This window comes from Tachypleus tridentatus, chromosome 8 (assembly GCF_004210375.1).
Source record: "Tachypleus tridentatus isolate NWPU-2018 chromosome 8, ASM421037v1, whole genome shotgun sequence".
NCBI lineage: Eukaryota > Metazoa > Arthropoda > Merostomata > Xiphosura > Limulidae > Tachypleus > Tachypleus tridentatus.
Window position 1 is genome coordinate 56,923,436 of NC_134832.1, and position 14,408 is coordinate 56,937,843.

At 34.2% G+C, this 14,408-nt stretch overlaps 1 protein-coding gene across 1 annotated transcript in view; it reads left to right on the forward strand.

The window, feature by feature from the left end:
• The window catches only part of LOC143222438 (lachesin-like), a 71,669-nt gene extending 59,211 nt beyond the window's left edge, over positions 1 to 12,458 (forward strand). Inside the window, exons 7-10 of the mRNA XM_076448963.1 lie at positions 218 to 289; positions 1,607 to 1,708; positions 6,220 to 6,315; positions 9,025 to 12,458. Of these exons, the coding sequence (XP_076305078.1) occupies positions 218 to 289; positions 1,607 to 1,708; positions 6,220 to 6,315; positions 9,025 to 9,110 (356 nt within the window). The 3' untranslated portion in view covers positions 9,111 to 12,458. The remainder of the gene's footprint in view (positions 1 to 217; positions 290 to 1,606; positions 1,709 to 6,219; positions 6,316 to 9,024) is intronic.
• Positions 12,459 to 14,408: the final 1,950 nt, after the last annotated feature.

A 14,408-nucleotide genomic window follows, 5' to 3' on the forward strand; every position in this document is an offset into this window, starting at 1 on the left:
ATTTTGTTTCTAAACACCGCTATCAGTTGCTGGTTTAAAATAGACTGAATAGACATATGATTCCAAAACTGCTCATGACTTTCCGAACACCCTGTAGATTAACCAATGAGTAACATTTTTACATTTATATGAAATAATACAGTCGTTGACCAAAATACATCTGCCACGTGAAGATACAACTTGTGATAATTAAGTATTCTCTGCTATCTGTATCTAGAGGAAATACCATCGACCACCAAACCTTTTGTATCCAGTTCAACATTCCTTTCCCCCATCCTAGTACCCAAAGGTAAGAAAAAAGAAAGCTTTTGTTATAAAAATAAGTGTTGAAGTGAAATATAATAAAGTTGTTCTGAAAGCTATTAATCGTTAAAATCGTTTGACTGCATTTTAAATATCCTACGGTTATTAGAGATTTTGTTAAGATAAAATATCTAAATAATAACTTATTGTTTGTTTTTGGATTTCGCGCAAAGCCGCACGAGGGCCATCTGCGCTAGCCGTCCCTAATTTAGCAGAGTAAGACTGGAGGGAAGGTTGCTAGTCATCATCACCCATCGCCAACACTTGAGCTAATCTTTTACCAACGAATAGTGGGATTGACCGTAACATTATAACGCACCCACGGCTGAAAGGGCGAGCATGTTTGGTGCGAGGAGGATTCGAACCCGCGGCCCTCAGATTAAGAGTCGAGTATCTTAAACACCTGGCCATGCGGGGCCGGAGACTGTCTATCCAAATGGAAGGTTTACTCGATAGAGGCGACAAGGTTCATTTTTATAACCATGCTTTTAATTAATTGGTGATTTTAGTGAATTTCGTAAAACAAGTATCAAACTGTTACGTCAGTTTGCAGCTCACTTTCTTCCGTTAAAGATCTACCATTGTAGTTTTTCATCTAAAATTTAACATTTTTGAAACACGTTCCTATGCTGCTGGTTTCTTGAGAAACAGCATTATATTTCTAAATTAATTTATATTTTTTTAACCCTCTATCAGAACTGTTTCTTAAACTTTGCAGACTAGAACTTCATATAATAAGTGTTTTATCGTAAAAGAAAGTCTCGATATGTTAGTGATGCCAGACAAAAACACACACACATTCAGCTCTAATAACTTAAAACTTAATTTTTGCATCAGAGTTTATAATAATATTTTTATTAATGAAATACGTTACGTACTTATGAATATCTAAATAATATTTTGTTTCGTAAGACTATTCTCTCTATGAATCAAAAGTTGAAAAGCTATAAATAAGTCGTGTGTATTATGTAAATATTCGAATTTGATTCCTGTTTGAAAATTCATTACTTTCACACATCGGCTTTAATTTAACACATAAAATGTCAGTTTCATAAACGTTCTATAAATTGAATAGGCTTACCAGCTACTAATACAAAGAACAGTGAAATTATAATGTTATAATGTAATTTAATATATTTTTTTTTCTATTATCATATATTACATACATTTTTGTATCAGAAACTTTTCTGTGATAATTAATGCATCGTTTTGCTCAGTTGGAAACCGTATAGCACTAATATATAAATAGGTGATGGTGTGTTATCATATGTACATCTATATTTATTTATTTACGCGAGAATAGAGCTCCACCACGTTGAAAACAGTAGCACCCTCAGTTCTAGAGTCCATCATGGACCTCCAACTACAGGCTCCCTAATGGACGATTATAAAGATTCCCGAGCAGGTAACTACATTTCTTGTATTACATTTATAGGTCTTGCATTGGTAATAACAAGTGTTTACGAAGACAAACATTGTTTATCGATACCTAGCTGTCTGTGATCATGCAATTGTTCGATTGGCTTCCGGCTGTCAACAGAAATGTGAGGCAAAGCTTGTTTTCATTAAACTGATTGACTGGTAAACATATAGAGAGAAGGTGAGTGGTTTAGGTTTTTAAGCTATGTACACTCAGTCTACTGGGGGAATCGAACCTTGGGCTTTGCAGATCTGAGACTTCAGCAAAGACAGTAAATGAATACAGTCATATAATAATTTAGAACGAAGTGTCAGCTTTAAGGAAGCTTTATACAGTGATGTAGATATTAACTAGACACATAAATATTTATACTGTTTCATTGCAAAGAAACGTTCGTTTATTGTTAAACACGAAGCTACACATTATGATATCTGCGATCTTCCCACTGCTGGTATTGAAACCCGATTTTTAGCGTTAATACATATCACTGAGCCACTAATTTTACATCAGCACTTGAGATTCACCGCGCGGTTAATGCTCGTGGTACTGGGCGAAAGGCCTGGTTAGCACTTGACACGACAGACACGGTGTGTTAGACAAATTATTGCATTGTTTGCTTTCATTCATAATTTATTACAATTTATTGAAATACGAAGCAAATTTCTTCACATTGTGACCATCTTGTTATACTGTAAAGCCTCTTTCGCAATGAACTTAATGGTAAATCCGAGGGTTTTAACACTAGAAACCAGGTTTCGATACCCGCACTGGCCAAAGCACAGATAACCCATTGTATAGTTTTGTATTTGTTTGTTTTTGAATTTCGCACAAAGTTTCGAGGGATATCTGCGCTAGCCGTCCCTAATTTAGCAGTGTAATACTAGAGGGAAGGCACCTAGTCATCACCACCCACCGCCAATTCTTGGGCTACTCTTATACGTTGGGATTGACCGCCACATTATAACGCCCCCACGGCTGAAAGGGCGAGCATGTTTGGCGCGACGGGGATGCGAACCCGCGACCCTCAGATTACGAGTCGCACGCCTTAACACGCTTGGCCATGCCGGGCCATAGTTTTGCGAGTAACAACAAATAAACGTTTGCAAATAAGTAATATAAAAATGTGTCTCCATAAAAAGTCTATATCAAGCTGGCTAAGATTATATGTTCCCTTAACTATGTGTTCCAGTATTCATTCTTCACAATACAGAACTAAACCCCTTCATGTAAGAACTAAATTATTTATATATATATATATATTGTATCAGACCTTGTATATGTGTACGTTTTTCTTATAGCAAACCCACATTAGGCTATCTCCTGAGTCCACCGAGGGAACAGCCTTTGTGAGGAAATTTCAGCTCGTTAAATTTTTTTATTATAATAATATACTGTTTTATAAATTTCGCTTTTACAAAAGGCCTTTTGACAGTGTCCCCAGTAAGAAACTAAACTTTGTCATTTCATTCACTTATAATAAAAACTTGTCTACGTATGTTATCTTGGCAGTTTGCTTTCATAACCAAACTTTTCGATTTTACCATAACAACTTAGAATATTTATAAGGGTACTTCCTATAAGCTACAATCAGATGTTGACAATTTGTTTCTCACAGATCCTATAATAAAATTAATTAATTATATTTAGTTGTATTCCAGAAATTTCAGAAACGTTACGTCTATGAACAAACTCTAATGAGTTCCACATATTTTTTAATTTTACGATATATCTGACGCAACTATTTCATTTAAACCTTTGAAATATATTTTTTCAGATTAATTATTTGTGCTAATTTTATTTGATGAATCGTTTAAGTAGAGTAAGAATTCATGACAAAATTTAGTTGAACGGACTGCAGTGTTGTTTTGAACTAAGCACAAAGCTACACAATGCACTGCCCACCACGGATATCGAAACCGGGCTTTTAGCGTTGGAAGTCCGCAGACATACCGCTGAGCCACTGTGGGGCGACTGCAATGCATCTTGTAAGTGCATCGTGTGTGTGTGTTTTCTTACAGCAAAGCCACATCGGACTATAAACTGAGTCCAACGAAGAGAATCGAATCCTTGATTTTAGCGTTGTAAATCCGTAGATTTAAGAGTTGTACTAGCGGGGAACATGTTGTAAGGACGTGAAGACGAAAGGCGGAAGGCTTTCGAAACGTTTTCCTCTGTACTTGTGTTTCTACAATTTCTACAACGGACAGCTACTGTCTATTCAACTTAATTTTAACATATCCTAAACGATTCCACGTCTTTCCTATTTCCATATTCCATTCGAGATAGAACTTAACAGGATTTGCCTATGGCATTACCTTAGTTATATGTTACAAGGACAAATTTTTACCGAGTAACTATTAGCTCTAACAACGCTAATATGGTTGTTGACAAAATAGATAAATATAGATAATCAATAGCTTAACTTGCTGTTTATAGTGTTGTTGATTAAGTAGATAAACAAGGAAAAAGGTATTGTGTTAAGAAGTGTAATAATTTGTATTTGAGTTACAGCCAGTATTCGTGGTAAGAAATTTATTAATTTATCTTACCGCAAACGTACGGGCTTTTGTTGTAATATTGTGGATAAACATTACTTGATACCAACGAAATATATGTTACTCGTCAATATAATGTATATATACTGAAATATTTTTTTATGACCTAATGTGAGTGCTAAAGGAAAACGTAGTGATAGTGTATGTTGCAGTAACTTTTACAGTCTAATATATTATATATTGAAACGACTGTTACGATCTTGTATAGTGTATCTTGAATCCATTTTTATGGCAAACACAGCGTATGTCGAAGTCATTTTTATAATTTAATATAGTGTATTGTTGGACTGGTGAAATTTAAACCCGTTTGTAACAAAGGATAAGAAGTTGTGGTTCGATTTCTCCCTTAACATAATAACCTTTAAAAGTTAAATAAAAATAAATAAGCGTACCATACTGAAAATAAAGACATACTGGTTTTAATAAATCCAATCCTTACGAAATTAGATTAAGGTCCATCTCCCTCTTGTCATCCTGTATCACTGTGTCAATTTCGGTAGTGATTGGTTAAGAAATGTGGAAACGTCTTAGAAACAGATGGCTGAAAGCTCACTAAAGAAAGACAGAAACTAAGCTTTTTACATTAGCTATTGAAAACAGTGTTACGACCTAACTGAGCTTATGATGAAACAATTTTTATGTTCTAATTTAGTTTATACTGAAACAATTTCAATGTTTTAATATAGTTTATACTGAAACTGAAACAATTTTCGTGTTCTAATTTAGTTTGTACTGAAACTGAAACAATTTTTACGTTCTAATATAGTTTATACTGAAACTGAAACAATTTTCGTGTTCTAATTTAGTTTATACTGAAACTGAAACAATTTTCGTGTTTTAATTTAGTTTATACTGAAATTGAAACAATTTTCGTGTTCTAATTTAGTTTATACTGAAACTGAAACAATTTTTACGTTCTAATTTAGTTTATACTGAAACTGAAACAATTTTCGTGTTCTAGTATAGTTTATACTGAAACTGAAACAATTTTCGTGTTCTAATTTAGTTTGTACTAAAACTGAAACAATTTTCGTGTTCTAATTTAGTTTGTACTGAAACTGAAACAATTTTCGTGTTCTAATTTAGTTTATACTGAAACTGAAACAATTTTCGTGTTCTAATATAGTTTATACTGAAACTGAAACAATTTTCGTGTTCTAATTTAGTTTATACTGAAACTGAAACAATTTTCGTGTTCTAATTTAGTTTATACTGAAACTGAAACAATTTTCGTGTTCTAATTTAGTTTGTACTGAAACTGAAACAATTTTCATGTTCTAATATAGTTTATACTGAAACTGAAACAATTTTCGTGTTCTAATTTAGTTTGTACTGAAACTGAAACAATTTTCATGTTCTAATATAGTTTATACTGAAACTGAAACAATTTTTACGTTCTAATTTAGTTTATACTGAAACTGAAACAATTTTCGTGTTCTAATTTAGTTTGTACTGAAACTGAAACAATTTTCGTGTTCTAATATAGTTTATACTGAAACTGAAACAATTTTCGTGTTCTAATATAGTTTATACTGAAACTGAAACAATTTTCGTGTTCTAATTTAGTTTATACTGAAACTGAAACAATTTTCGTGTTCTAATTTAGTTTATACTGAAACTGAAACAATTTTCGTGTTCTAATATAGTTTATACTGAAACTGAAACAATTTTTACGTTCTAATATAGTTTATACTGAAACTGAAACAATTTTCGTGTTCTAATTTAGTTTGTACTGAAACTGAGACAATTTTCGTGTTCTAATTTAGTTTTTACTACTGAAACTGAAACAATTTTCGTGTTCTAATATAGTTTGTACTATAGTTTAGTTTGTACTGAAACTGAAACAAGTTTCGTGTTCTAATTTAGTTTACACTGAAACTGAAACAATTTTCGTGTTCTAATATAGTTTATACTGAAACCATTTTTTTATAATCTATATAGAACATACCCAGCTTGAAGCTAAAGGATCTCAGAAGGGTCAAGATGGTCGAACCGAGGAAATGCTTCTTCACAGATCTAACTCAAATAATACTTCTTGTATGTAAATAAAATGATTTTGAGTCTTTCACAAAACAAACCAAAGTTTAACAAAAATATCAGTACACCTTTTGAATAATGGTAATGGGTCATTAATCCTGTTTTGTTATGTGTGGTTGGTTATGTGTGGCATTTACGGTATTATTGTAAATAAATATGGTTTTGTGACTGTACAATTTCTAACGTAATATTCTAAACGAATATTTTTGACTATGCCTTTAAAGTAGTGATTATACAAAAGATGGCATATTCGGGGAAATATTAGTTGTTGATATAAACATCCATTGATAGGAATAGAACTATTCATATGATAAGGCATAATAGCTCAAGTAGTTGATTTATTAGATAGAGCAGCAAATAAGTTAGCGTTTTGGAGTTGTTTTTACCATAAAATGGTTGGTGAATTTCATGTAAAGAGTTTAACAGCATCACAAAATACGAAACGTAACGTTTCGTTGGCAGTTAGAGCCTCTAAATCAGTTAACAAATGTTTCTGAAAAGCTTAAAGTTGGTTTTATCAAATTAACATTGCACACTAGCATGTTTCTTGGTAGACATTCATGTTCCGAATTCTTGAAATTATTATATGTGAATGGCATGTGTACGTTGTCATTGGACCATCTCTCAACAAATAAGAAAGTCACAATATAAAACTACATTATCGAGAATCAAGGTAATTTAGATTCGTTACAAACATCATATGTTTTGTTTTTAAAACAAAGGTGGATAGGTCCTCGTTTTGATAAGTCTGGGAAAAATAACGCACAGAACTGTTTGTTTGTTTTTTGAATTTCCCGCAAAGCTACTCGAGGGCTATCTGCGCTAGCCGTCTCTAATTTAGCAGTGTAAGACTAGAGGAAAGGCAGCTAGTCATCACCACCAACCGCCAACTCTTGGGCTACACTTTTATCAACGAATAGTGGGATTGACAGTCACATTATAACGCCCCCACGGGTGAAAGGGCGAGCATGTTTGGTGCGACCGGGATTCGAACTCGCGACAAGTCGAACGCCTTAACCCACCTGGCCCTACCGGGCCAGAACAGAACTAATCAGTGATGATTGCTGTCGCTTAACAAGTTCTAAATTATTGACGAATCAAGTCAGCTCTATTAGATGAGATGTCATATAAAACATACAAGAGTTTAACGCTATGATTTACTATAATAAATGTTACACGATTTCTGTGGTTATTGAAAGACTTAAGCAATCACGTTTTTAGTAGGCAATTAAAATTTATTCTATAACTGTTCAAAATGTTAACTGTTCACTACAAACGCCGATCAATACAGTATTTTAATTATATTTACACAATTACTCTGAGTTTTCAACTTATTCTGTGATAACATAAATTTGTTTCTAGAGAATATGTGTTATTTCGTAATTGTTTATGTTGTAAAAGTACAGAAAATGGCCATTATTCCCTTGAAACTTTGCTTTTGTGACCTGGATAATGAAATTTAGAAATTAACCTATTTTCTATGTAAAAACGGGCAAATTTGCACATTTTCATTTACATAAGGTCTGAATAAAACAACATATGAATCAAGATTTACATGTATTTATACTAAAGTTATACGAAAATGTTTAGAAGTGAGTAGTTTTTCGAGATTTGCGACAGTAATGTAAATCACTTTCACGTATCGGTCCACAAATATAGTCTCCCATAGTGTTTTCGTTATACGCTCCCAGGTCACAAAAGAAAAGTTTCAAGAGAAAAATATATATTTTCAATTAAATTTAGGCATAAGCAATCGGGAAATAACACTTTCTGCCCAGAAACAAGAAAAAGTAAAAAATTTGTTACATAGTGTAATTTTTCAAATGAAATCAGACTATTTTATATCTTCTACTTTTTGTTTTTTTTTAATTTCGCGCAAAGCTACACGAGGGCGATCTGCGTTAGCCGCCCCAAATTTATCAGTGTAAGACTAGAAGGAAGGCAGCTAGTCATCACCACCCACCGTTAACTATTGGGCTACTCTTTAACAACGAATAGTGGGATTGATTGTCACATTATAACACCCCACGGTTAAAGGGGCGAGCATGTTTGGTGTGACGGGGATTCGAACCCGCGACCCTAAGATTACGAATCGAGTGCCATAACCACCTGGCCATGCCGGGGCCTTTATATCTTTTACTTCTCTTAGTTTCAGTTAGGTAATGAAAATAAATGTTTTGTTTATAGTTAAGCACAAAGTTACACAATGCCCACCGCTGGTATTGAAATGGTGCTGTGCCAGTGGGGTCAAGTGAATATGAAACGACAGAGATGATCTGTTTATCAAATACTTTATCACAATAAATATAACATATCAAAGCCCTGTAGAAATGATTCAGCATTGCGATTGTATTGTTACTTCATTAAATAGAAAAATCTAGAAAGTTCTAAATTATATATCACTATAAAGTCTTCAGAAATCGATTTTTTTTTAGTTTTTTAACTGCACTTAAAATTTGATTACATAATATCAGCTTAGATTATCTGACTGTAGTTATCCACGTTTGATTTTTATTCAGAAATAGATATATTAACGAAATTGTTCTAGTGTTACTTTGTATACTTTGGATGTAGTTATATTACCTTATGTACGACATCGCGGGCTGCTGGTTCGTAGGTTTTTTTCGTTGCTTTTATTTTAAAACATATTTGGAAGTTTACGCTGCAAGATCTAACTATTACACTAATTCAGTATGTTTTTACTTTTAGGTGCTACGAAATTCTATCTACCCTACACCACTGTGTGCTGGTTGAGTTTTCTTATGAGTACAGTCCTGACATACCTTTACTGCTGAGAAAAAACATTTACGTCAATTCCTCACCACGGGTCACGATGCTAAACCAGTGGCTACCTTATTTTAGACCATAATGTGATGGACTGTTACTCTAAACAGCATTCGATTCGAAAGGTGACCCGATCATATTTTTCTTCAGAAAGTGTCCGTGGAGACAAAAACAAAATATCCTACAGTTTCCTGACTACTTCGCAGCCTCCTAACGTGCCAATGTACTACTTTTATTGTAATTCAAACTCGAAGCTTTGGAAGCTGCTTCTTTGTCTATCAAATATACGTAATGAACATACTTGTCTAACTGTACATAGTTTAGACAAACACGAGTTCATTATTATTGTTATAATGTCTGTGTGATGGCAAACATGTTTATAGATATTTCAAGTTACTAAAAATTTTGCTTTTTGCATTTTAAAAATCCTCCCCTCCGAAATAAATGAAATGAGAAGAGAGAAAAAAATTTTTGCGATACATTTATGTTTTAATTACAAAATCGAACAGAAATGGTACTCTTGACATCATTGGTCTGTAGACGGAACGTTTAATTACGTATCTGAAGGGTAGATGGGATAAAAATGACAGTTTCGAAGAAGGTTTCTTGTTCATTGTTGTACAACGCAAACAATTTGATTATTGTATAATGAAAATTGTAGAAAAATTTCACTTTTAATTTTGTTTATCGAATTGACGAATGGAAGTATCTGCGTAGAAATTTTAGGTTTTGGAATTAGATTCAGAATTACACATAATATTGAGAAGATATGCATTGTCAGCCAAGAAATCGATTTCATTTTCAATTAATAAACAAGTTTTAATGTAAACCGTTGGATATGCATTAGGTTAGGAGATTTTGTTACTAAAGTGATGGCTAACTGAATGAAAGAATGTGTAAGTTCCATCTGTGTACGTCTCACTAAATGCGAATAAAATTAGAGAAATTCTCACGTGGACATAGTTGAGCTGAATAGCTGTTAAACTGTTACACCATTCCCCCACCATTTAAGAATGTTTTTATATTATTAGTGACTGTAGTATGATGGACTATATTATATGTCGGAAGAACATGAATGTTAGTATCACTAGAATAGCAAGCAATATTCAATGCATTTTAATTAGTTTTCTTTAGCATTGAGTTCTTACACAATTTTATTACCTTTTTCAAATCTATGAATCGTTTCTTTTTTTCTATTCCTGGTGTACGAAATTAGTTTACATTTGGTCAGAAGTTATTGATAGCAGAAAGAAGCCTTATCAGTGAACAGTTTCAGTGTTTTCTATGGCTGCACGAGCCGTTGAAATTTTTAACAGGATTTTAGCTAACAGTAAAATAAGTACAAAAGCCATAGTGTTTTTCAAGTAAATACGTATACATGAGCATATTAAAAAAAAAACAACATAGGTAACAAACTCTGTAAACGGACCTATTCAAATGATCATTAATACTATAAATATAATTCCTCACAGAAACTGGAGGTATTATGCAATTCAAATTTGATGACGAGGCACTCACCTTTAGAAACTAAAGTTTGGGGAGGACTTGAATAGTTAGTGGAAACAAATGTACAACGTTGCGATAAGATGTCATGATAACGACGGTGAAACGTTGTACATATGCATTAACGTTTCTTTTATTACCTATCCAAGCCGTCTCCAAATCTTATTTAAGCAATTGAGTGTCACATACTTTGATTATAGTAAATACATGGTTTTACATTAAAGACAAGGAGATCTGTGAATATAATAGTTTCGAATCTAGTATGGTCCTCAAGCCGTATGCGACTTAACACTAACAAATTAAATTTTATCTCATGTCTTTCAAGTTACATGGAAATATTACCTTCTGGAACAGAGTTATCAGTTTCTATGACAGTTGAATGTGAAATAACAAAAAGTAAACAAAGTTAAATCGAATGTTCACGTTATACAGGGTGTTGGGAAAGTCACTGTGCAATTATATATTTATTAACAGACATGTTTCAATATAGAATACAGGAGGTAAATATGAATGACAATTATAAACAATGCTTCAAAGCGACCCCTGTTGGCATCAATACAGGCCTGGATTCTTCTTATTTTGTTTCTAAACACCGCTATCAGTTGCTGGCTTGAAATAGACTGAAAAGACATATGATTACAAAACTGCACAGTGACTTTTCGAACATCCTGTGTTATATCCATAATGTTTGTGGCTGTTTGCAGGAATGATCATTGTATATGCCATTATTAGCCCTTCGGCTTTATATAAATCCGATCAGTTAAGAACATTACGTTTCTTTGTGTTTGCTCTTATAGCAAAGTTACGTCACACTATCTATTATGTCCACCGAGGGAAATCTAACCCCTAAGTTTAAGGTTGAAAATCCGTAGAAGTACCGCTGTCTCATCGGTGGTAGTGATGGTGGGGGGAATGAATATATGTACGAAACTATGAAAGTTACTAGGAGTTTGAAAATTAATTATTTTTCTTTTTAATGAGCATTTTGCAGTACAGATAAAGAGCTTATAGCAAAGTCATTATTGATAACCGATGATTTAAAGACACAGAATATATAGATAAAACATATAAGGTTGCTCTGCTATTATAGGACACTATGAAGGTACAGAAAATGATAAAAATCGATGTTCTAGTCAGTAACTTGTAAAAGAAAGTAGGGGACAAAACAGTACCGATAATTCGATTTTTTAACGTCATGGAATCGATGACATTTTTGTCATTGAATCTTACTTGTTGTTTCATGAAAGAAGCCGAGACAGTTTAAACCATAATTAATTTCAAATGAAAAACATGAGTACAGACAGATAGAAAAGTGCTCAAAATTCGACTACGTGGCATTTGTTTTGGATTTTTATCACGTGGAGTCCTCACGTCAGAGGGTATATTATCACGGTTTAGATATGTATGGCTGTCATCGATTGGAACAGAAGTTTCACATACATCGGAAATAACCACATGTCTAATAGACTGCAACATGGTTATTCATATTTTGTTTTAACAGTTGCACACGTTTCACACTGTTTCAAGGTTCGTGAGCTTAATTTAGTGGTATAGTATGTGTCGTAATAACCGAGGATTTTGAATGGACGTTCTTCTTTGATTTAATTTGTCAACAGCTGTACGCAACCATGTCAGACGTTTGAAGCGTTACTGGTTATTTGATAAGCACATACGTAATAAGATTGGGTACTTGTGTAACGCGTAATGATTTTATTCGAATTAACACGTTTCATTTGTTCCTAAGCGCAAATAAAACCTTGTGCATACAAATATCGGAGATTTGTGAAAATATTTAATTTATTTGTCTTATTTTGTGATATTCTACGAAGTATTTCAATGCTCAATGTTTTATCATCTACAGTAACTGAAATAAACTTCGTATTTGGCTAATCTAATTAGTGTTACCTGGTCTTCATTTTGCATTCGCTTCACTCTTGTCAGATATCCTTAAGCTGCTTTACTTCTGTGGATCGTGAACCCGCGAACTTAAAAGTTCTTTCAAACAGTTATTTTAAAAGTTTTTTTTTATATATATATCTTGTTAATCGTGCAATAGGTCTAAGCCTCTCTTATATCTTGGCAACTAGCAAACAGAGGACATTTTGTGAAGTTTGAGACACCAGAAATAAAAAGAGTTTGTTTGTTTTGTTTTTGAATTTCGCGCAAAGCTACTCGAGGGCTATCTGCGCTAACCGTCCCTATTTTAGTAGTGTAAGACTAGAGGAAAGGCAGCTTGTCATCACCACCCACCGCCAACTCTTGGGCTACTCTTTTACCAACGAATAGTGGGATTGACAGTCACATTATAACGCCCCCACGGCTGAGAGGGCGAGCATGTTTGGTACGACCGGGGTCCGAACCCGCGACCCTCATATTACGAGTCGAACGCCTTAACCCACCTGGCCATGCTGGGCCAAAAAAAAGATGCGTATTCTTAAAACATCACGTAACAATAACGTACTCTAAACAAATACACTTATTCAGTATTGTTTAATTTACCTATCCAAACAATGTACTACTGTTAGTTTGATCTGCCTACCAAAACAACGTGGCATTGTTTGTCTGATTTATCTGTCAAAATAATTTAACATTGTTCCGTTCGTATTGCTGTCTCTCTCTCTCTGCATGTACACCGATCATTTATGACAGTTACTGTACAAAAATGACTCAAACTGTTCCGTAATGACTGAATCAGAAGATTTGTTCGTTCAGAATTAAGCACAAAGCTACAGAATGGGCTATCTGTGCTCTGCCCACCACGGGTATCGAAACCCGGTTTTTAGGGTGTAAGTCCGCAGACATACAACTGTGTCATTGGGGTCTTTAAAACATACGCAGTTGATATTGTTTTTTAATTAAGCACAAAGTTACACAATGTTGTGCTCTGCCCACCACGGGTATCGAAACCCGGTTTTAGCCGTTGTAAGTCCGCAGACATACCGCTGAGCCACTGGTGGGAATCAGAAGAGTCTAGAACCCAAGTTAAGTCAGTAACGCAAACAAAATACATTATAACATTTTCAACGTCAGTTGCTGTTTTTGTTGTTGCAAAGGTGCTCGAAGGCTGCGCGTGCTAACGGATCCTAAACTGGGCAACTCTTTCGTAGTGAATAATAATGAATCTGACCGTCACATTATAACTCCTCCACTGCTGAAAGTGCGAGCATGTTCGGCAAATGGTTTCGATCGCGCAACTCTCAGATTGAAAGTCAAATACCTTAATGGCTAACTCTCACGCCAAGGAAAAAGAAAGCGTTTTACGTTTCTAAGTGAAACTTTTTACCTTTATTTAGCCCCCAGTGACACAGCAGAATTCTGCGGACTAGAAATCATACTTCGATACCCGTTGTGGGCAGATCACTGATAGCCCATTATGTAGCTTTGTGTTTAACTACAAATAAAATAAAAATATGCCCTTATTTATTTCAAATTTACTTCTACTTTGTTTATAAAGAGATCACAGAAGCATATTTCCATTGAACTTAAGCTGGCTAAAAATGAAACCATTTTACATTTTAAGCCGCCATCTTTGGTCGCTAACAAGTAAATAGTGTCAACCTATTACTTCTATGTATATAAAATCATCTCAGAAGCAAACAACTCGTGTGTAACAAGTTTAAAAGGTTGACTGGATAGTTATTCCCATAATGCATCTTAAATCTTTGGCCTGTCATGGCCAGGTGGTTAGGGCGCTCGACTCGTAATCAGAGGTCAAAGATTCGAATCCCCGTCACACCAAACATGCTCGCCCTTTCAGCCATGGGGGCGTTACAAGTTACTATCAATCCCACTATTTCTTGGTAAAA